This window comes from Belonocnema kinseyi, chromosome 7 (genome assembly GCF_010883055.1).
Source record: "Belonocnema kinseyi isolate 2016_QV_RU_SX_M_011 chromosome 7, B_treatae_v1, whole genome shotgun sequence".
Classification (NCBI taxonomy): domain Eukaryota; kingdom Metazoa; phylum Arthropoda; class Insecta; order Hymenoptera; family Cynipidae; genus Belonocnema; species Belonocnema kinseyi.
In genome coordinates this window covers 145,233,130-145,257,858 of record NC_046663.1, presented here as the reverse complement: position 1 = coordinate 145,257,858, position 24,729 = coordinate 145,233,130, and the positions used below count along the sequence as shown (strand labels likewise).

Genomic DNA, 24,729 nt, shown 5'->3' with positions numbered 1-24,729 from the left:
TGGTAGCCTGAAAGAATGTGTTTCAGAAAAACGTATGTAGATATGCTTAAAAAACTTCAATGTTTAGGTAATAAGCTGCTCTTTAAATTATCACAAAAGGTATATCAAATGGTGGAAAAGGAATTGAACGAGATGTACAAGACTTTGAACCAGTAGAATCACATAAAGAAAATGCAGTACCCTTTACAGATTATGAAGCATTCGCATTATTCATTGATTTGAAGTTAACTAAAGGAAGTCCGAGCTCTTCGAAACATTATTGGAAGAAAAAAATTCTAAGGTACTGCCTTCATAGAAAAGAATTATAGGTGCAAAAAAAGTGTTATCCACCAAGTTCAACAAAACCAGTTAACGAAACAGGTTGCACTTTGCAATTGCAAGGGTTATTCGATTATAGTACTGAACGATTTCTGATGTTTGAAGGACTTGAACTAGCTGAAAAGACAAAGAAATAAAAGTAAAGTCAAAATGCGGCTGTGATGGAACATTAGGATTTATTTTATACCAACACAAAGTTGAAAATCACGAATCTTCTTAATCAAGTCTCTTCTTGGTGTCAATGGTTCCTCTACGCCTCTAATAGGCAGAAGATTCATCATTGGAACCAATTTGGCTAAATCCTCGGCCTTCTTCACAAACTCTGGCCTACCTATTCTGTTCCAATTTGAAGCAGAGACCAAGGATAAGATCTTGCTTGAACTGTAGATTATTAAAAGGCAAATTAAACAATTAAAAATTAAAGCTTGGCTTACTGTTGATAGCGGAAGGCAAACCTCTCATTCTACAAATGATGGCAATACACCTAGGAAGTTCTTTGAGGTTACAGGTATTGATGAAAAACTGATTAAGAATTTATGTATGATTCTGAAAAATATGGTATGCTGTCAAGCTTTTGGCATTGAATGCTTTCGCCAGTATTGCATTGACACTACAGCAATTTACGTAAAGAATTACAGTTGGTATTATATGCCTGCGTCACTACAAGAGGTTTTAATTCATGGTCCAAACATAATTGATTCTTTTGTTATACCAATAGAACAATTATCGGAGGAAGTTTAAGAATCAAGAAACAAGGATTTCAAAAGATGCAGTGAAAATAACTGCACAGAATTTTCTCCGACTTCCTTAAACGAAGAAATATTGCTCCTCCTACTAGTTACTGCTGATCCGTACTTGGGAAGTTTCAGATGCGAGTTCTCAAAACATGAGAAACCATTGCTTCCAGAAGCTAAGGCACTTCTCCTTTAACAGTTTGAAATCGAAATTTCTTAACCGAAAAAATTCATACTGAATTGCGGGTGGATGAATATCTTATAGAAGCAAAATTTTGTTTGGAGAAACATGAACGAACTGTAAGTTGTTTCATACATGGTTCATAATTTCGACAGGTTTTTATAAATAATTGTAAAAATAATAAACATGTCCTGCCGGATAATACATTATCATAACAGAGAGACATTTCTTAAAAATTGTAGTCGATTTCATAAAAAACAATATGATTTTTCCACTAAAAAACGGCTTCAGAGTAATTTGTTTATTAAATTTGTTTTAAAATTATGAATTGTTGTCTAACAGCAAAGAATCATAGTAAAGGCCCATTACTTATACAAATTTAATTGATTGTGTTCAAGAAACTACATTTACCTACTAAAAAATGGCCAATTTGTTTATTACATTTTCTAAAAACAATGACTAATTGTTTATTATTAATAAAAAATAACTATAGAGATCTATTAGAAAGACATTAAAATCTACTTCTCTAACAAAATGAAATCGATGTGTTCAAAAGTGTCAAAACAATGAATTTGTTCATTTAATGTGTTTAAAAATATATAAATTAGTTTTTTTATAACCAAGTATGATATCACGAGGTATTTTTAACATATTTGAAGTTGATTAAAAAAACCAATTCCTTTTACTTAAAAATGACAATATTATGTATTTGTTAATTAATTTTGTTTAAACAAATAACACTGATTGTCTGAAATCGAAGAATCGCACAAAAAAGCTATAAACAAGATACTTATTGTCCTTTTTGTTAAAAAACGTAACAAATATACTCGAAAATGAAGAATTTATGAATTTGTTTATAAACTTTGTTTAAATAATTAAAAAATAGTCTGCTTTTTTATAAATCATATCGAAATTTTTTTCATCGGATTTCCACTTAAAAACGCACGCACCTCTATAACTTTCAGTATTCGATGCTGTTGTATTGAAAACTAATGCTTTAACAGAGTCTTGGTGACCCCAATCAACAAAAATTTCACACACAACAGATGTCTGCTTTTTTCCTATCCTAGATTGCAGCAGAGGCACTTAAAATGTTGTTGAGCATCGCCATTTGAAAGAATCCCAGGAAGTCGTTTAACGGTCTCCTTACCTGTTAACGCTGAAAGTAACTTACCAACCCAGTGCACGACAGCAACTGGCAATTTCGAGTCCATGAGCTGCTCTTTAATTACAATCGCCCTTTCTTCACCTATTTTTTCTCATAAAATATGAATGGATAACCTGTTAATGACAAAATCATGGATATCATGGCCTGGTGCCTCGTCAGTTGCAATCAGAACATGAAATGCATCCCTGTCACTGATTTCATATTTATCTTTATAACTGCTGTCGCTTGTAGATGACATGAATGCGGCAGTTTCATCTTTAAAAGAAAAAGAAGAGATTTAAGTATGCAAAATTTAATTGAAAAACTGAAATGTGAAAAAATTAGGAGTATTTCATGATAAAATTTTTGTATAAACTGCTTACTTAGTTGTTGAATTTCAAGGAATTCAAGGAGTTTATGGAATTCATGGTTATAGACTAGTTTCGACGAAGTCGTTGTTTCATTCACGGCCATTATATCAGCTCTGCTATCTGAATAAAGACGAATTTTTATTTTGTTTCCATATTTCTGTGATTTGGAGACGCACTGACTTATTTCCATAATATCAGAATTTAGAATTGTGGCGCTGAATTCGATCGAAATTGTGAAACCCATTCCACTCCTACTACTTTGTACACCTGCTCCTGCTCGCTCCTTGTTCCTGGAATCATCTGTAAAGCAGTTGTCCCCGCCACTAGGCAAGGGTGGCTTGCCGTTAACTTATTCCCCCGTCGTGGACAGGCTAGCACGATAGTTCTTGTCGAAGAGATAGCGAGTGGGCGTTTCCTTCCTGAGCACGCTTAGGTTCGGCCTACTCGCGATATCGGTTGGGACCAGCACTTCTGTCGAGATCCTACCGCCGTTTATCATTTTTAATATCCAAGCTGCCTTCGCAGCCACGGCCTTTATAATAAAACGGGGGGCTCTAACCCTGTTAGTGCCCCCAGTATCCCGGCGGTTGTCGGCTTCGGGGCAACAGTAATTCCTCTTAGAATCAGTGCCCTGATTCTTTCCAGTCGAGACTTTACAGTGGAAATTTCGACTCTACTTCACCAGAGCACCGCCGCGTAGGTTAGTCTGGGCCACAGAGTCACAGTGAACATCCACGTGAGTATTTGCGGCGACAAGCCCTAGTTTTTACTTATGGCTGTCCTAAAGAGGAATAGAGTCCCTACTATTTTTGCACTCCTTTTTCGGATGCTCGTTCCATAACAGCTTCTATCGTGGGATAACTCCTAGATATTTAGTTCGTTTTTTGATTTCCATTTGTTGTCCTCCCAAACTCATTGTACTCGTGGACTTAGATGTATACCTTCTGTTGAATACAACCGCGCTTGTCTTACTCGGATTGACCGATAGTCCAGTCTTTTTACACCAAGAGCCTACGATCCCCAGTGCTTGATGCATTACTCCAAAAAGCCGGTCCAGATGCTGGCCGCACACGATACCCAGTATATCGCCCGCGTAACGTATAACATGGTACACCTGACTCGTGAGTAGACAAAGCAGTTTATCCACTAACAAATAACACAGGATTGGCGATAAAATGCCTATTCTCAGACCTAACCAGCGCTATAGGCATGTTGCTCTTTGTGAATTGGCCTACTCGATAATACCTTGCGGTGGATTGTCGAGTAGGCCAATTCACCCTATAATGGTCTCTCAAGCCTTCTACAAGAAGACCGGGTATATGTCATCTGGACAAAAAGACTTGTATGCATTGAAAGACTTCAGGGCCCACCCAACACTTGAACGCGTAACAATCTCGTGAACTAGCAGCCGTTTTGGACCCGGTCGAGACACAGGCAGCTGCGGTTGCCTCAGAGGTGTCGCCACCTTTTCTCCAGATCTTACGAAGCCCGGAAAATTAGCCTTGATCAAGTGAGCCAAGGTCTCTTCGTCCGACACTGAGTATTCTCCGCCGTACAATTTTAGAGACCGAGAATAACATTCGGGTTTTGAGAGTGCATCTTGTTGTTCATTCTAGTCGCCTCTTTCCCTTTTTGGATATCGGCGCAATAGCTGGGGCTCTATTCTCGAGTTTTTTTCGTATACGAATCTTGCAACTTTCGAATGACTTTCAATGAAACCTATTCTCGAACACTCACTGACGTACTATATATTAAAAGTTTCGTATGAAAAGCAACGAGTGGGCATATGCCACTCGAAACTTATGTTCGTATTCGAATTAAGAGTTTGATCATGCGCAGTGGTTACATTTTCTGAATTATGAAGCGGTAACAAAAGTGACAGGAGCGAGAGTGATAAAAACAAATGATTTTCACAAATTTATACAGTAATTGGATTATGTATTGTTTAATTGAGTTACAACATTTAGGAAGATTTTATCCTTTTTCACATTCAAATTCTTTAGAAATATGTTTGGTTTTGAGGTTAAAAAATACTTAATTCTAAATTGTAGGCTTAATATATCAGAATATAATCATAATTTTATATAATTTCCGAAAACTATCAACGATGTAAAAACTTTTTTTCCGACTCAGGAGGCCTCAAAACGTCGAAATATGATGAAATCCGCGATAGTAAGTTTTCTCATAAAACTAATATCTTCTCATTACGGATGAGAATGTAATAATTTAGTATTGTTTGCGCAATGAAAATTTGAAATTTCAATTTTTTTTAAACAAAATTCAAAAAGATATTTCGAAAATCTTGAAGGTCCAAAAAAAAAGTAACTTTTCTTCTCTCGAATTTTTTCCATTTTAGAAAATGCTCTAACTTTTTGAAATTTTATCAAAAATGGCTGGTTAACGAACTCGTTATTTCTTTCAGATCACTCAAACTGTGTGCCAAAGCACAATCGTATCCGATCTTTCTTTAGCTATAGACTTTTCTTTTCAATTGAAATTAATTTACCTAAAAATAAAAGAAAAAAATCTACAATTTTATTTGTCTACCTAACCTCAATTGCACTTTTAGCCATATTTTTCTTCACTAATATCATATTCCCCAGAAATATGAGTTGTAAAACATTTTCACATCATATTTTTAATATAATCATATACTTAAAATATCTTTAACAATTTCACCCGGCACCACGTGCTAACAGCGGAAGCATTCAATTTTCAAACCATCCACATGTTTGGCGCATTTCACACATGACTCTACAAATTATTTTATTGGTTCAAATTGTGTGTCATTAGTAAAGCAGTAGAATTTTGCTTTGAGTTAAACGTGGCAACGCTGTTAAGTATATTCGTATACCAATAACTCTAATAACAAATTCGAAGAGTGCTCGAGAATGTGACTTCCTTCTCGTATACGTCAGTTACCATTCGAAACTTTACATATACGGAAAGTTTCGGATGAACTCGAGAATAGAGCTTCTGGTCCAGCTTTCTTACGTCAAATAACGTATCGAAACCCTGTATTCATCCCTCATGGTCGTAAATGAGGATTATAGTTGATCCGTTTTGCCAGTGATGACACGTCTTAACTTCTCTCTGGTTCCCCTGTAAAGCTCTTTGAGTTTTCCGATCCACCAGTGTAGCTCCCCAGCCTTTCAAACTCTTGTGTGTCGACAGTTACTTTCATTAGTAGATTTGGTGGCATCGGCGAAAATCGTGGCTGCCGTCTCCATGGCGACCATCTCTCTAATTGACCTGGGCATCTCCGAGAGAGCACTCACTATTTCCGTTGAAATAATGTACTGTAGATTTGAACTCGGACTCTATCTGTGAGTGATCTGAGAGACAGAGGTGTCCTGAAACTGTCCACTTCTTGGCACTGTCTCTAAATCTACCAGTACAAAGGGTAATATCGACAGTTTTCACCCTGACCGAGTTATAAAACGACGGGAATATCTAAATTAGTAGTTATTAGGTATTCCAATAAATCATTACGTCTAAACCTGTGTGCCTCGCAGATAAGCCCCTCTGCAGAATCGTAGAGGCCCCTTTGCTATGATTAAAGTTAATTTGGGTAAATATGAGTAGGTCGGGAGCAGTCATTTAGGTATGCACCGACCCTACTTTGTCCCGACGGGCTACTCCTATCCCTGGTCGGTAATCCTTAAGTTTAATGTCGAAGGTGATAGAAGAGCCAGTGGTTGGGGACTGCATGAGCCCACATCTGGGTCTCGGGTATTTGTATACGTAGGAGTTGCTTGGCACCTTCCGTTGTGTTTTCCTCCTCAGGCCGATCGTGCTTGACAATTCGCCTGGACGCTGTTCTTAGTGACTGATTGAATCCTTCCAACCACCGAAGGACCACAGATGGTTCTTGGCCTTTCTTGGCCAATGTATTATGTAGCCAAGCTTTAGCCGCTGGGTCGGTCACTGATCTAGGGACACTCTTATGAGTGGCCCTTAGGTGTCCTCCTTGAACCACTCAATGTGCTCGGCAGAAGGTTAGTCCTATGGAGAGCTATCTGTCCAGCCTCCGACGAGTCAGAGTATCACGGTATACGTTACCCAGAAGATATACTGAATATTATGTGCGGCCAGCATCTGGATACGCTTTTCAGAGTAATGCAGCAAGCACACGGGATAGTGGCATCTTGTTGCAAGAAGACTGAACTATCGGTCAATCCGAGTAAGACAGGCGCGGTTGTATTCAACAGATGGTATAAATGGGAAACCACGTGTACACAGAATTTGGGAGGATAACACATGGAAATAAAAAAACGAGTCACATAACTAAGAGTTATCCTAGACTGAAAAAATCAGGGGAGATACCTGCGTAGTGATGTGGCAAACTGGTTTACACATTGCTCCAGGCACAAGGATAAAGCAGGAGAAGGAGTGGAATGGCTTTCACAATTCTGATGGGGTTCTACGCCACAGTCCTAGATCTGATGTTATTGTCTTGAAATCCATGAATTTCAAGAATTCACTGAATTCCATGAACTCCTTGAATTGATTTGGTAAATTTCATACGTATACTTTTGAGTTCGCTTAACTCTATGTACGTCTTTACCTGTGGTGCAAACATTGCACCTGGACCGTGCAATAAAATCGTGTGGGCTATCACTTTGTATTCTGAATATGGGCGCTGTGTAGTCGTGTGCAGGATGGCTGTCGCCGGGCCAGCGATGAAAGCATTAAGTTGTGTTTTTTTCAAAACAATAGGTAAATATAATATTTTCGAAACTCGTCTAAGTCTGTTACCTCCGAACTTGTTAAATTTCTCAGAATATAAGCAAAACTTTGTATTAACTATACATTTATTCCTGCAATCTCTGCCGTTAACTCAGGGTAAGAGAAAAATCTTCTGGCAGTATTCTCATTCTTCGGTTGCACTTGAAACTTGTTTTATGACACCGTCTAGCAACCCAGCTTTTTTAAATATATAGAAATTTCGTAATATTTCAAATTGAATAATAAAAATTTCTGTTCGTCCGTCCTAACCTAAGCTAATTTGTTTTCTCGTACTATATTTTTAAAAAATGTAGTCTAATCGATTGAAGTCTCGGTATTTTTTGAGACTTCTGAAATGACTAAATTTTAATTAATTTTTTTTAAAACAATTGAATTAAATGTTATGTTTTTTTGACTGAAATTTGATCTGTTTGACTATTTTAAACCATCATCAACTCAGGTTAAGAACCTTTGAAAAAGGTACGCATGTGTACCGAAACATCAGGAAGTTCAAAAGGAGTTCTTTCTATTAAATAAATATCTGAGTTTCGAAGAACATGTTTTTTTTATTTATATTTATTTTGCGATTTACGATTGGACCGTAAGACATAAGTAATTTGAAATCTACTATTTGAAATCAATAATAAAAATCAATTAGGAAAAATATTAAATGCAATTTCTAATGTGCCCCAGCTCTCTCACCTTGGCCTTCTGTCGTTTTTACTGCGCATTAACGACGTATGCACAGGGATCAAAACTTTCTTTTTTTTTGTTCGCTGACTACCTTCTCCAAGCTTGATGTAGTATGAATGAGATGTCTTTCAATGCTAAGAAATATTCGGTAATAAGCTTCAATAGAAGGAACACTAGTTTAAAATCTAACAACAAAATTTCTGACTGTAAATTGCAGAGGTTTTCACGGTTGATAGACTTGTGTATTCATTTCCAAAAAAATTTTACTTAGTATTTTACTTGGTATTTGCTGACAACTTTACAATCGAATCAGTTTTTTACTGCAAAGAACTTATTCTTCTAAAGATAATACCGATCAGGAGGTCGACCCGCACCAGGTGTTCACTTGATGTCCAGGTCTTTCTCGTGGACCTTCTTTGGGGAAGTTTCGCACCAGGACATCATACCGACATCAGATCGGTTATAAATATTGAATAAAAGCTCAGGTATTTCCCATCCAACTTTTACGGGCAGGTTTGTCTCCGTGAGATGTTATGAATTACTAAGTCGACCAGAAAAATGGACTCAATATCCAAGTATTTTTTGTGCACCTACTTCCGGGAAGTTTCCCAAGGGGAGACCATACCACTCACCAGTCGATCAAAAATATCGTAACAAATTTCCCGGTATCTTTTGTGCCACTTTTCCTGAGTATTTTACCCCCAGGATTCTAAAACGACCACTAGGTCGACCAAAGATGTCATCTTAATATTCATGTATTTTTGGTGCAACTTCTTCGAGGAGTATTACCGCCGGGAGATTATACATATCACAACGTCGACTAAAAAAGTAATATCCAATTAGACTTAGTCGTTGAGTAACTATTTTTTAAGAGTATCTAACGGTTCGACAAGTGATAACGGATATATTTTCAAGAAGATTAACCATATAATCGTCAGAAGGAACATTTTCTCAAAGAAGTTGAACAAAAAAATACCGGCATATCGAGTTCATTTTTTTTGTCTACTTAGTTATTAGTATAATCTCCTGGCAGGAAACTTTCTCGGAGGAGATGCATGAAAAATACCCTAGATATCGCGGTGACTTTTCTGCTTGAACTATTGATGAGTATAATCGTTTGGTGAGAAATGCCCCTTAAAGTGAACGAAAAATGGTTAAATATTTGTTTAAACTTTTTTCGTTAACCTGGATATAAACCTGCGTAGATATTTATGAAGTCCTGCAAGTAAATCTTCCGGATTAACTTTTGATCGAAACATTATGAACCACAAAATGTTCAAAGGTAAGACAATTCTACGCAGCGCCATTTGCAATGTATTTTGTTCGGAGTCCTTTGTCAATCATGGTTCTTTAAGCCATTCAACTCTAAATCTTATCATTGATCATTACACTTTGAAGAAATTTAAACATCATGCTGACAATCTAAATTGTGTCTAACATATCGCGTTTATGTTGCCAACTTCCCATGAGTGTTTTGTTTTCAGTTTGGATATGTTAGACATAATTAAGAGTCTTAGTATAATGTTCATATTTCCTCAGAGAGTAATAATTAATCATAATATTTAGAGTTCAATAACTTATAGGGCTACTAATTATTATTTATGAGGAAAGCTTTAGAATTATTGGTACGTTCATTTTTATAATTTCTTAAAATCTAATTAAAGAGCTTTCAGCATTTATAAATTTCAATATTCTTTCTTATTTCAGTATTTAAAAAGTACTAGCATCTAGACTGGAGCACAATTTATTTATTTTGTAATTTATTTCATTCACAGGTACATACTAATATTATGAACAAAACAGGAGATTAAAATGATATAAAATTTAATAATTTGACCCCCTATCTAAGTTGCACACACACACACACACACACACACACACACACACACACACACACACACACACACACACACACATCGGGACACGAAAGTTTATGCAAATTAACAAATACATGCATCTTAAGTCTTCTGTTCCGCGACTCTAAATCTCACGGAGTCAAGGTGCTCGCGGAATATTGAATCTTGAATGTCTTCACAACAGGATTATTCTGGGTACAGCACATAAGAGTCGCAAATAGAAGAGACCCTCTTCTCAAAGTGATCAGGAAGCACGAAGGAGTGGGAAAAAGAGCGTTTCTGTACAAAGCAGCGGAGGAGGCTGCTGAAACACTCGGACTTAAATTCAGTATTAGGGGTGAGCAAAATGCAATCAAATCGTATTTATCTCGAGTATCACTCCCGAAATCCTGGATTAAGAAAGCACAAGAGAAAAACTTCCGTGAACAGCTCCTCGATAAAAGGATGCACGGCATTTTCCACAGAAATGTGGATGATCAGTCAATATCGCGTAAGCTAACTTTTGCTTTCCTTAAATCATCCAAGGCATGTCAAGACAGTATCATTTCCACCTTAACATACCGTCGCCACATTTTAAGCCAACACAGTCCCGGTGATAACTGCAGGGCGTGCCATGCACAACCCGAGCATTTAGCATACATGCTATCTAGTTGTCCAACTAATGGAGGAATCATCTACAGCCAAAGACACAGTGCGGCAGTTAAGAGTGCTTTATTACCATATCTGTCATTTTTACGACATTAACCGTAATATCGCTCCTCTAAATGCTCCTGGGAAAATAGAGTCAATTGTCGAGAATGAGAAGTGCCGCATATACTGGAACTTTATATTCTCGACAATTGTTTCTGTTGCTCACTCGAGGCCTGGCATGGTTCTTTTTGACTTAGAGAAGCGAACCATGTTCGTTATCGAATTTTCGGCACCAGCTGACAAAAACATTATAGTCATGGAGAATGAAAAGGAAGAGAGGTAGTGAGACCTTATAAGGGAGTTGCGACGATTATACCTAGAATATTCTGTTAAACTAATCGTCCTTATCATCGGCGCTCTTGGAGGGGCCCAGCTTTCACTGGTTAATAGCCTGAAAAGCATCCCTGCGTGTCAACAATATGCTAAAATACTGGCGGGAAAAATGTAGACGGCGGTCGTCCTTGAGTCGCTGCGTGTCGTCAGGGTGTACGGATATTTCCTCAGGTAAAATATTTTTCAAAAAAGTGAAGGTCATTTCTGAAGTAAATTTCAACGAGGAATTCAATGGTGACCTTCATTTTGACCTTGAAGTTGACCTTCATTGCTTTTTGAAGGTCAACTTTGTTGTTTTAAACGGAAACACCCTTTTTTTACACCTGCGATTGATAGAGCGGAAAATTCTGCATTCAGGTACGTACCCAAGTCATAGGTCAATTGTAACGGTCAAGGTCAGTTAGAGGTTATTTGAAATTAACAAAGTTTTCCAAGAGGTCAGTGTAATTCCTGAAGTAAATTTCAACGAAATATTCATTGTTTAGCTCTGTTTTGATCTTGGTTACAGCGTCTTCAATACTTTAAAATCATAAGGAAATTTTTCATTAAAAGTTCCAGGTGTTCTGCTGAGAGTTCTGCCCCCCCCCCCCCCCTCGAAGAATTATACAGTCCTATACCGTTTTTCGATACCTAAGCCAATACCTAAGGCGATACCATAAGTCCTATACCGTTTTTCCATACGAATATTACGAATCGAAACTAAATTTACGTATTACGAATACATACTTACTATCTTTCGCTAAGAGATTATTATGGCGCAAGCTAAACTTTAGGAAGGAGAAGGAGAAGGGTTAAATCCTGTCTCAAAATCAACAATTGAAAGAACTGTAAGGCGCTTTATGAATCATGGATCTATCAAGGACCCTCAGAGAACTGGTCTGCCAAAATCTACAGGAACTGAAGAGATGCAGATGGACATAGTCCAAGCATTTTTTGAAAACCCACACCTTAGTTTACGTCGAATTAGTGATGAGCGTGACGTTTCTCCTGAGATAGTGCGAAATATTTTAAAAAGCATTAATTTCCATCCTTAAAAAGTCCATCTGGTACAAGAGCTCAATGAAAACGATCCTGATCGTCGGGTTGAATTTTGTGAAATTATGATGGACAGAATTGATAGAGTTCCTCTTTTCTTGTACAATACAGTATCTTCAAATGAATCTACTTTCACTTTAAAAGGTGAAGTTAACAGGCAAAATTGTAGATATTGGTCCGACACAAATCCTGATTGGATGTTGGAGAGTCACACACAATATCCACAAAAGATTAATGTTTGGGCCGGTATCTTGAATGGTACATTGATAGGCACTTTCTTCATAGATGGTAATGTCAATGCCCGTGCATATGGAGAGCTTCTCAGAAACCAAATTGTACCAAGAATAAGGGAGATTAAAGGCGATAATTTTCAAAATATTTGGTTCCAACAGGACGGAGCAGCGGCTCATTGCGGTAGGGAGGTTCGAGCATATTTGGATAATCAGTTCCCTCAAAGGCGGATTGGAAGAAGGGGTGAAATCGAGTGTCCTGCTAGATGTCCTGATCTGACGCCTCTCGACTATTTTCTGCGGGGTTATTTAAAGAGCAAAGTATACTAAACGCAACCGCAAAGCTTAGACGAATTGCAGAATCGGATTCTGCAACAGGATACTTTGATTGATAGGGAGATGATTCGTAAAGCTGTAACTCATTTTTACAATCGCATAGCTGTTTGTCAAGAAGCTCAAAGTTTTCAGTTCGAACATCTTTACTGAAGCGTGAGAGGTAAGGGGACTCACGATAATCAAGCTCCCCAAAGGGAAGAGAATTTACTACGTCCGCGTCGTTGTTCCTGAGTTATGCTGGACGTAAACGTAAACTGCTTGGAAAAAACCTTGAAGATCATCACCAAGATCAATACAGAGCTCACCAATGAATTTCTCGTTGAAATTTATTTCATGAATGGCACTGACCTCTTGGAAAACTTTGGTTATTGCAAATAACCTCTAACTGACCTTGAAAGTTACGATTGACCTATGACTTGGGTAAGTACCTGAACGTAGAATTTTCCGCTCTATCGATTGCAGATTTAAAGAAAGGGGGTTTCCATTTAAAAAAACAAAGTTGACCTTCAAAAAGCCATGAAGGTCAATTTCAAGGCGAAATGAAGGTCGCCATTGAATTCCTCGTTTCATTTTTTGTTCGACCTAGTAATGGGCATAATATCCGAAAACTGAAAATTCCCGATACAATTGCACAAAACATACTTGGACATTGATTCGATATTTGTCATTCATCTGGTGATCAGTATAATCTCCTGCTGAGAAACTAACCCGAAGAATGTGAACGCAAAATACTTGAATATCGAGTTGACTTTTTGTTCGACCTGTTTATCTGTATAATCTCCTGGTGGAAGCCTTCCCCGGAGATGGTGCACGAAATTACGTGGATATCGAGTTGACTTTTTTGTTCGAACTGGAGATCGGTATAAACTTCTGAAGGGAAACTTTCCCGAAGAAGGTGCACAAGAAATAACTGGACATCAAGTGAACACCTGGTTCAGGTCGACCTACTTATTAATATTATATTCAGAAGAATAAGTTCTTTAAGGTAATGCATCGGGTGTGATTATAAAGTTGTCAGCGCAAAGATCAAGTACAATGTAACACGGGAGAGAGCTCTTTTTATTTCATGTTTGCTGAATACTTATAAATCGATCCACAATTTCACGCAGAGCTATTTGTAGTGTATTTTGTGCCGTTCTCTTAGAAGCATTTCTTTATACAAATCCCAGAAATCTAATTATCAATGAATTCAAAATTAGAAATTCTGTCATTGTTAATTAAACTAGTTTTCCTTCTATTGAAGGTTATTGCCGAACGTTTCTGAATATTGAAAGAGATCACATTCATACTGTACCAAGCTTGGAGACGGTCGTCAGCGAACAATAGAAAAAATAAAGTTTTGATCACTGTGCACACGTCGTTAGTGTGTAGTAAAAACAACAGAGGGCCAAGGTGAGAGCCCTGGGGTAAACTGGAAGTTGCATAAAACGCTTCCGAATAATTATCATTTACTCTGACCATTTAAAATCTCCTACTAAAATAAGTCGTAAGCCAAGAGCGCATGTTATTCACAATGCCTAGATTGTTCGATAAGGCTAATTCTATGTTCTCATGGATAGTGTTTTCAAATACTTTGGCCATCGCGCTCAATATTGCAAGTGGTCTGTAAGTTTTTACATCATCAGTTACCGCCTTTATTAAATTGTACACTAATGCCATTCTTTCATATTCATGTTAAATCGAGTGCACTTGGTCTGTATATTTTTACATTGCTTTCTACATATTCAATTCAATTACTTAATCCTCACAATGACATTTTTAATTTTGACAAAAAGTCTGTCTTTATCAGTAAGATTGCACACGAAATTGGATGCTTCTCGCAGTTGTTGCTTAAAACGGGCCAGAGCCTTGTTAATAATTCGCTCAATATCCTGAGACGTAGGGGATCCTGTCGAACCTGTCTTCATCGTGGCCCAATGGTCTCACTCTTCCAACGCAGGATTGGTGATAAGGAATATTCCATTTCGGGTAGTGTTCTGCATCTATCACTGTACTTTTACACCTGTAACAAAGACCTTCACCCTGACTCGTAATTGAACGACAACACGCTCACATACGAATTTCCTTCTGTGAGAATAATGCCAGAACATTTTTGTCTGACCATGAATTAACGGCAGAGATTGTCTGAAGAAATTTATAGTTAATCGAAATTTTTGTTTAGATTATGATCAATTTGGCATGTTCAGAGAATAGACTTGGTCCAATTTTAGAAACATTTTACTTGCCCACTGTTTTGCAAAAACGCGACGCGTGGCTTTGATAGCTGGCCCACTGATAGCAATCCTGGATGCGCCCACGTATAATATACAGGGCGTAGCCCACACGAATTTATTCCATGGTCTGGATGTAATGTTTGCACCACAAGTACAATTGTACATAGAGCCGAGCTATCTCTAAAGTATACTCATGAAATTCAACCAAGTCTGTTACCTCTGAACTTGTCAATTTATGTAGAACGTAAGCAAATCTTTCTATTAACTGTTAATTTATTCCAGTAATCTCTGCCGTTAACTTAGGATCAGAAAAAAATCTTCTCGTAGTATTCCCATCATTAGATATACCTGAGCCTTGTTTTTAAACACTGATTATGAACGCAGCTTTTTTGATTACACGAAAATTTATTAATATTATGAAATTAAATAATAGCAATAAATTATAACAATTGTTTTTTGTTAATTTTATACAGATTCTCATACAGATTTCATACAAACTACTGAATTAAAGGTTAGGTAGTTATCAAAAATAAAAGAGATTTGGGATCCTCCGAGCTTCTACTGATTCCTTTTACTATCAAGAGATGGCGGCAGGCGTCGATTAGTGTGATAATATAATAATTGCATCATGCAATAATACATTTTTTCGCATTCTGGGAGTGAACTTGCGTTGATTGAAGATGACTTGCATTTTATGCAAACCGTTGTTGGGTGAAAATAATTAGTTTGAAACAAATCTCGATTTTGTTTCACTTTGAGTAAAGATATAATAAATAAACAAACGAAAACGCTAAAATCTCTGAACAGGGTGCTTTTCAAAACTAAGCACACTTAATTTTTAAAAAATTTTAATCGGGGCATAATAGCAGTATGTAGACTTGTTTAATGAAAAAATGCATTTCCTCCTACGCCGTAGCTCGGGACCTCGGGACCCCTCGTAAGTTTCCGCCCCTTCTTTCTTACGAATGGAAAACTCTTTAGTGCAGGCCCTACAAAGTGCGAAATATAATTGTAACCATGCTATTACATACATCACTATGATAAAAACCTTGTTGCTCTATTTAAAAATCCATTATTTCGTGACCATTCTATACTGTATACAATTTTTCAAAAAAATTTAATTTTTCAGAATGATGATAATGTAGACAGCCCTGCTAGTTCCAGACGTTCTTCTGAACAGGTAAATCTTAAAATTTGCATCCTGATCATTATTATTCACGAACTTATTAAATAGCATCTAAGTCTGACAACGCAGATAATAAAAAACATTAATAAAACTTACTATCTTACGGTTTTGCGTATTAAGGTATACATGCACTTGAAAATACTTCCGCACAGGTATTTTACACATGAATAGTCACTGACTTTTAAGTCAATCGCTTTGCGCGTAATTCAATCATCTTGTACTTTCGCTCGATTTTAAGGCTTAAGTGAAAAGAAATACAAAATTAAGGAAACATTGATATTTTATAATAATTTATAATAAGACGTAGAGATTTATTTTTTATCAATGACTAAATTTGTTAATATAAATTTTTATTATTTACCTGCAATAATTATTTTCTTTGGGTGGAAAATATGAAAATGTTGTCAATGTACTTCTGTTTTTAACAGTTGGCTAGATACTTGTTAAAAATGAGAATTTCTTTTCACTCCCAAGCTCTCTACCGGTTATTTGGAAATGACCGGCTTATTTGGCGGGGTTTACATTATGTAGGTTGAGGTATAATATACATTAAAATGTAGAAAGAAGACCTTTTGTAATTTTGACGATAGCAATGCTAAAGCCGTGTCTTTTATCCCTGAAGGCCTGCATCATAAACCAGTATCAATCATGCTATATAAATATAGCCGAAACTGCTTGAAGTCCATAGATCACATTAATCAGATGATTTTCTGCAGGATCTTTAGCTAGATGGATTTCAGGTCAAGACAGCTGTGTGCTCACAGTAAATGAAATAACATTTGCAAATCACCCTAAAGTCGCGTGATTTTAATGTGTAAATGTACAAATTGCCACATAAACAATAATAGGTTAAATAGATTGAAAGCGGCCAGAATATTTTACTAAAGTTAATTCACATCTACAACTTACATAAGAAGCACATAAAATGAAGTTAGGTGTGCGTATCACTTTAAGAGAGAAACAAGTCTTACTTAATACAAAAAATGTCTGATCACTTCAGGGTCCGTTGAAGAACAGTCATCGCGTTAAACTCAATTTTGACTTAAAAATCGATGATTTCTAAAAGGCTCGAAAATTTTCCTGTATTCGAACCTTTTTTTTACTTTTTTGGATAATTTCGAGTTCTCAAAATATTGTAAATCAAACATGTATTTTCTAATTTTAATATTTTTAAATCCGAATATAAGAAACACACTTTTATCGTACAATTATTAATATAAAAGTACATTATAATCGCATCTTATTCTTTCCCAGTATGTTGGCATTTTCCATTGAACATTTCCGCGATAAGGATGTAACATGAAATATTGTGTGCGGCAGGCGCGAAATTCTGATTTCATGGTTTTAAATTGTGCCTAAAAGACCTTATTGCAGCAGACTACGTTTAAATCATTTTCGTACATGGGCCATTTTAGGATGTTTTACTAAACTCACGGTTTACTTGCATACTTTCGAGATCAAGTTCTTTAGACATAAGACGTGCGGTCCCAAAAATCAATGAGCGGTGGAGATATCATGCTTCAATTTAAAGAAGCCTTTAGTTAGTTTCTAGTTGTTAGACTATTTTGAAGCAATCTTATACGAATTTAGGTGCGAACATGATGCGGTTTTATGGCGCTAAGGCCAATTTCGTGCTTTTTGCGTAAATCTTTCCAACGCCCGCATGTCGCGATAGTGTGACAAATTAATCGGTGCCCTGTGTGAAATTGAAGCAATAGTACATCAATTTTTTTCCTCTTTAACTTGCTCTGATTTGGCATTCAAGTCTTACATGGGGGTTTTGGGCTCGCTGAATCTGAATCTGAAATAAAAATTCGAAAACTCGAAATGGCGGTAGCAATATGGCGGACCAAATAGAAAATTTTACTCGGTTTAGATGAAAATTGGTACCTCGTGATTTTTCAAGTCGCTAATTACGAATCTGAAATGAGTTTTATTTAATGAAACTGTATTATTTGTATTTTTGATTTGGCACATATTACAGGATAAAAAATTTTCCTGCCATTTTGGGCACTTTTGGTCGATTTCTCTCTGCCAACGAAGTTTTTTAAGGCATGTGATACTTTTCCATGTGAGCATTTAAGTTCCATACTTTTATTCACACGTATTATCCATAATTTTTAATTTTTCAGAAAAATATTTGTGTCTAGACTTCCGCCTGAATATTCTTCATGTCTGGGTGCTATTATTTTTTCAAGCAATACAAAATTTGATATCTACTGTGTGTGAAACCAAATTACTCATGTGGTATCACATGCCGTTGAAAGCTACATTTAGTATATTGTATTCGATAAAAAAGCGTTGATTTGGATTGCAGGGTTCCAGTGTATCCCTATGACTTTCAAATTCATTATACGATTAGATTGTATATAGACATACTACGGGTTCCAGAAAAAAATAAGGTTATTATTCCGCTATCGTTAAAAGAGCGTCTATAGGCTAAATTACATTACAAACATTAGTTAGTTACATGCAACCAGTTAGTGACACCCTGGGTAAATTTCTTTATTTATTAAAAAAAATTTAATTGAAATGAAAAATTAAAATAAATTCTTGGTAAAAAGTATCATGCTTTAATATAAAATTGCATACAAATATGTCTGTGGAATAATTTTCAAACCAGTGCATAAAAAATATTCAAAAACCGAGGTAGACATCAAGTCGCGTGCCTCTCGCTGTTACGATTTTATAATTAGAGAGAGGGAGAGCGTGTAACAAGCACAAGTGAGTCGCTCTTTTGTTTTTTTTCAGACAAATATCGTACAAAATTAGGTTTACAATTTTAGGCAGCCAATTTTAATGTCGATGAGAAGCTGTCCAGAGGGCAAAGTTTTGTATAATGATTTATCATGAGCTGTAATATTAATCGGTCCGAGAATTTGTAAAGGGACATATCAGTCAGAAGATCAAGGAAAAGTTCTTTCAAGGAGAAACAGTCCTGTTCGGAGGGAAACAAGTTATTGCTGTTGACTCTAATGTTTTTTCTAACTTTTCTCTAAATTTGATGGTCATTTTTCTCGCAAAACTTTTCGAAAAGTATGTTTTGTAATGTGTTACGCATTAGTTAATCGCTGCGTGTTTCGGTTGTCCGGGAGCATATCCATACGCATATATTAAATAATAATAGGCTCTATTTAATACGGTATGGGCTTTGGTCCTCAAGTAACACGAAAATTAGTTTAAAAAGGAATTGTTAATTATATTCTAGTAAAAAATCGCCTGCTAGAATTTGAGCTAATAGTCGGTCGACAAAATCTTGTACTCTTCACATCATGTTAATTACTATTCTAAGTACTTACCTAATTGAATTTTAATAAAAGTGTACAAAGTATCGATTTGAATACTATTAGAAAATAGTTATTGTACTTTTTTTACTTATTTCCTTCATCAGAAACAAACGTCGACAATTTGAAGCATTATCACGTTTTTTCTGTTACTAAACGGCTTCAAACGCCAGATTGGATCCGTTAGTTACTCCAAAGTACACCATGCTCTTAATTTTATACCTATGACATCGTCGCAAAAGATTTCAAGCATCGTATTAAATTAACTTATAACATCCTCATCCCATCAGTCACTTGACTTAGTTCGTGGCTGTGATGAAAACCGGGTTTAACGGAGAACAAGTTAAAAAAAAAATTATTTAGGCGTAGGTATATGATAACAACATCACCCATCGCTAACTCCTCAATGCAACGAATTATGCGATTACACCACCAGTATTGCGTAGTGCCAATCAATAGGCCTTTCTCTGATGGAGACTGTGGTTCAAATGGGATTGGAAATATGAGCGAAGCAAGGGTATGAAAGAGTTTAGCTCATGCGGCTGACAAGATTTGTCATAACATCTGAAAAAAGACAAGTTAGTACTAGCTAAGTCAGATGTAATAGGGGGGTCTTCCAAGGATCTTAAAATCTTTTTGACGGTTTTAAATAGATACTCTAAATCAATTGGCATGTGTATTGGATTGCGCGAGTGTGTCTGCGTCCATTTACACAAGAGAAGACTAGGAAATAAATCATCGCATGAGGATAAGGATCTTCAAGGTATAGCTGGAAATACCATTCAATATTTTGGTAATATAGAAACATATGCATATCTAGGAATATCGCAAGTGGAATCCCAAAATGTGCGTGTGTTAAAAATGGCCTTTGAATAAAGGTTTTGCCAAATTCTCAGAAAAATTTTGAAGGACGGTTCTAGCTTGGTCTTCCATTTGATTCCAACGACACTGCATAATTGGTACTTAAAAGCCGTGTACATAAAGCAGAACATTCGTTTCTATTAAAAGAACATGCTAACAAGCCTCTTTATGGTAAGTCCTATAGCATTATACGTAGAAAAGAACTATCAATGGGTCTTTTCAAGATGTTTCGCAAGTTTGCATGATTGAGAGCGGAGACTGAAGGATTTCTTTTTCCTCTCAAGACAGGGTTATGGACACTTTCGTTTACCGAAAACGCATAAAAAATGTACCTGTAGGCGATACAAATCACTGAGCGTGCAAGCAAGAGCCAAAAATACTTGGGGATGTTCTCAGTAGATGCTTCTTGTCATACATCCAGGGTGAATTCGAGTCCGTTGTGATGAATGATAAGTGTAAGATCTACTGGAATTTCTCATGCTTACCACTTAATGTATCAGTTCTACAATGGTTGATATTGTCCTCCAAGATCTGAAGACCAAGATAATTTACGTGATTGAACTCTTTGCACCAGTCAATGGTAATATCACGGCCAACGAGGGAGGATAACGGGCGAATTATCAAGCTCTTCTTTTCGAACTAAGCAGGCTGTACAAAGGCTACAAATTCCATCTTGTTCTCATAATCGGCGGCCTTGGAGGTATGAAAGCTTCATTTCTTAGCTAACTCAACGAAATCCCGACTTGCCAGCTTCAGACTCAGTCTAGCTCCTAAAAAGTATCTAGAGGTTGTAATGTTGCAATTTAACTATCCATAAATAATTATAAACTACCACATACCTTCGCAATTCTTCCTGAAAATCTTAAAAAAAAAACAAAGTTGCTACAAGGTCCCGTTGAACGCCAGGCCTACTCTTGGCCAAGTTAATACTTAAAATTCAAATTTCAATTTTTCAAAAAATTAAAGCAAAATCTCAAAAAAAGGGAAAACCTAAATTTATTCAAAGATTGCAGTGATGGCTCAAAAACACTTTTATTTTTTAGAGGGCAACGATCCCCCCAATTTCATTCCAAATCCGAAAAAAGAAATTCCCTAATTTTTTATTTTTCAATTTTAACAGGTGCCGGTTTTGACTTGAAGTTTCTCATGTAAAATGCATGGGAAAAATCAGTTTTTTGTGTTTTTGGAATAAATTTTTAGGGTTTGAAAAAATGTGACGAGAAAGTATGGGGGCCTGTAGAGAATCATCAAACGAAGAATTTCATGTATCATATATATGGGTTTGACACCCTTCAAACACCGCTGCGCGTACTTGAAAACTATCCTTAAAACAAAAAATGTCAATTCTTCATGAAATAGACATTTTTAGCACTGTATTCTGGTCTTTTTTACTAAAAATTATTAATATTAATCTAATGGAATATTTTTTAATCAGTAATAATGAATAAATAATTAATTTAATAATAATTAAACAGTAATATTTAAATAATATTTTTTATTACAAAATTTAAAAAAAAATAAAATTAATAAAACAATGTTGATAAATATTCCACTGAAGAAATATTAATGCTTTTAATAAAAAAATTATTTACAGACATTCCATCTGTTTAAACAATTGAGAATCAATGAACTAATGGTAATAAATATTCCACTAGACCAATGGTAATAATTTTTAAGGATAAACGAAATTTCGAACAAAATTGTTTAAACAAATCCTATTTGTTTAAATAATAAAACATTAATTAACCAACGTTAATAAATATTCTAGCAGGCTAATAGTAATAATTTTTAGGGGGAAAAACGAATTTTCTAGAAAGAAGATTATTTAAACAAATTCCATTTGTGTAAATAATTATAAATTAATTAACCAATAATAATAAATATATCCACTAGAGCAATATTAATATTTTAAGTAAAAGAATACCAGACTGATAGATGAAATTCTTAGTTGGATAATTCTCTACGGGCACCCCATACTTTCCCGTCACATTTTTTGAAACCCCAATAAATTATTCTAAAAATTCAAAACAGTGATTTTTCTACATGAATTTTAGATGCTAAACTTCAAGTCAAAACCGGCCACTGTTAAAATAAAAAAATATAAAAAATTACGGAATTTCTTTTTTCGGATTTGGAATAAAATGGGAGGGCATCGTTGCCCTCCAGTATGCAAAAAAAATTCCCTGCATTTTTGGACCACCCTTGTGTGCCTATTGCAGTGACCTCATTGCAGTGACCTAAAAAGCACTCGAAATGTAAAATAACTCCGAAAAGTTAGGCTTCCCTGCCCGGAATTCCATGCTATGCAATTTCTATAAAATAATTCTAAGTTTAAACATAGGATCGAGCTAAATGATTTTCCATAAATATCCCATCAATTGATTTTCGACAAAGCCCAAAGAGATTATTCACAAAATTCAATAATGGATTAAACTCAATTTACGTAACAAAAAGCGACATTTAACGCAATTCATAGTCTAGATCCATTCTACCCAAATAGGAATCTCCTGATAAAAATATCTCTGCTAGTGAAGTTAGTTCTAATTCGATCATTATGAAGGAAATATCGATACAAATAATCGGGTTAGTTCTCCCAGTTATTTTCCCAATATTATTAAAGATTTATATTGTATATCTACAAAGTGGTGTTTTTCCAGATATATGGATAGGGAGAGTCAGGAAAATTATAGAGGAATTACGCTAATGAAAACGGCGTACAAAATATATGCGATGGTGTTGGCAGTTAGGCTGCGAAAGGATGTTGAGGGGAAAGGAATATGGCCGGAGACGCAGGCGGTCTTTAGGAAAGGAAGAAGTACTATTGACAATATTTACGTCTTGCTGCACCTGGTGGACAGAAAACTAACCAAAAAGGGTGCCAAAGTGTAAGCGTTTTTTGTCGATCTAAAATACCAAAAAGGTTATGGCGTTCAGCAAAGGAGGTGAGAGAGATAAGGGAGGTAAGGGAGCGGTACAGGAGGTAGAAGAGTTTATGTACTTGGGCTTTCTGTTTCGGTGGAGTGGAGGAGTCTAGAACGAGTCTATGTATTCTAATGAAGAGTCGAGCGTGTAACTACGAGGAAAAAATTTTGGAAGAGGAGGAAGTAAGCTGATAAGGAAGTGTTGGTGGGAAAGTAGAACAGACGTAGGGGTTGGAAAATGGATGTAGAAAGGGAACTGTATTTTAGAACGAATGGATTGCAGATGGATGAAGTGAGAAGGATGCACGAGCAAGGAAGGAAGGTATATGAGTTGGTTTAAAAGAATGGCATGGAGAAAGAGAAGGTAGAAAATTCTGTAAAAAATACAAGTGTAAGCAAGTCAATTTTTTTAAGGCCAGCAGGCCGAAAAATAAAAGTTTATATACCTAAAATCTTCAGTCCTGCTTGTACTAAAGACTTTCGGCCAATTTCTCTCCTTCACCTTCATCTAATACCGCTGGCGGCTGGCAGCTGCAAAGCTTGAATAGTGCGCGTTATATCAGGAGGGCCATTGGAAATGGCCCTGGACGCCTAGTATTCTCTAATTATGATATCCACCACTAGGGCGAAGTATTTTTTTGTGCCTGTCGGGCGAGGGAGGGCCTCAGTATATAGGTAATTCTTTAAATTTGAATGATTTTTGATTTGAAGAGTAGTAGTTTTTTTTTATACCACTGATAAAAAGTGTGACTTTGGATGCGAAGCAACTAGTCAGCTGACCGTTAACGAACGTTAATATAAGTGGGAGCGACATTGATCATACTCTTCACAGAATCACTACCGATGTTATACTGGTGGTCGATAAAAAAGAGATTACGGTTCTGGTACTTTTCGATTATTGTTAGGCCTTTTACAAAATGAACCATAGTCTACTTTTATAAAACTTAAATTATTCAGTGTCCACACACACTTTCACCTACGCTTTTCAACTAGTATACCTTCGATCTTGAAAGTGATAGGAAATTTGGTAGGTACCTTAAATACGCTGGTGACTTCAAATTGCACCTTTGGGGACCTGCTGCAGAATTGAATAGACTTCTCAGTCAGATTCAAAAGGATATAAATTGGATCGTACTTTGGGCTGATATTATTGACTTTGCCTCAATCTAGAAAAAACTAACGCTATTATTATTGGAACTTCGGCCTCTCCATACTTAAATACACTCGTTACTGTCCCTCCTTTGAGGGTTAGTAATGTATGTATTGTTTTTCAAGACTATGTCAATGATTTAGATGATTCCTCAACCGTACTCTGGCCTGAAAAGTGCATGTAATAGCTATTTCTCGAAATACTTACAGAATTTAACAGCCAATAAATAAAAATAGAGACTCTGTGCCTGCCTTAACTGAGATTCTCCTAGTTAAAGACTTTGAGTCTCCCATTATATGATTATGGATGTATTTCTTACGGATGAACTTAATATGAAGCTAGAACAGGCATTAAATGCATTAAAGGAATCAATACGACGATCCAGCAAAAGCCTCGTGAACCCTAAGAACACGGAGCGACCCAAGGACAACCGCCTTCTGCATTTTTCCCGCAAGTGTTCTA

At 36.2% G+C, this 24,729-nt stretch overlaps 1 protein-coding gene across 3 annotated transcripts in view; it reads left to right on the top strand.

Moving 5' to 3' along the window:
- The window catches only part of LOC117175964 (E3 ubiquitin-protein ligase Nedd-4), a 398,451-nt gene that overhangs the window by 177,086 nt on the left and 196,636 nt on the right, over window positions 1–24,729 (top strand). For all 3 annotated transcript variants that reach the window (XM_033365849.1, XM_033365848.1, XM_033365850.1), the window contains exon 7: window positions 15,995–16,045. In XM_033365849.1, the coding sequence (XP_033221740.1) occupies window positions 15,995–16,045 (51 nt within the window). The remainder of the gene's footprint in view (window positions 1–15,994; window positions 16,046–24,729) is intronic.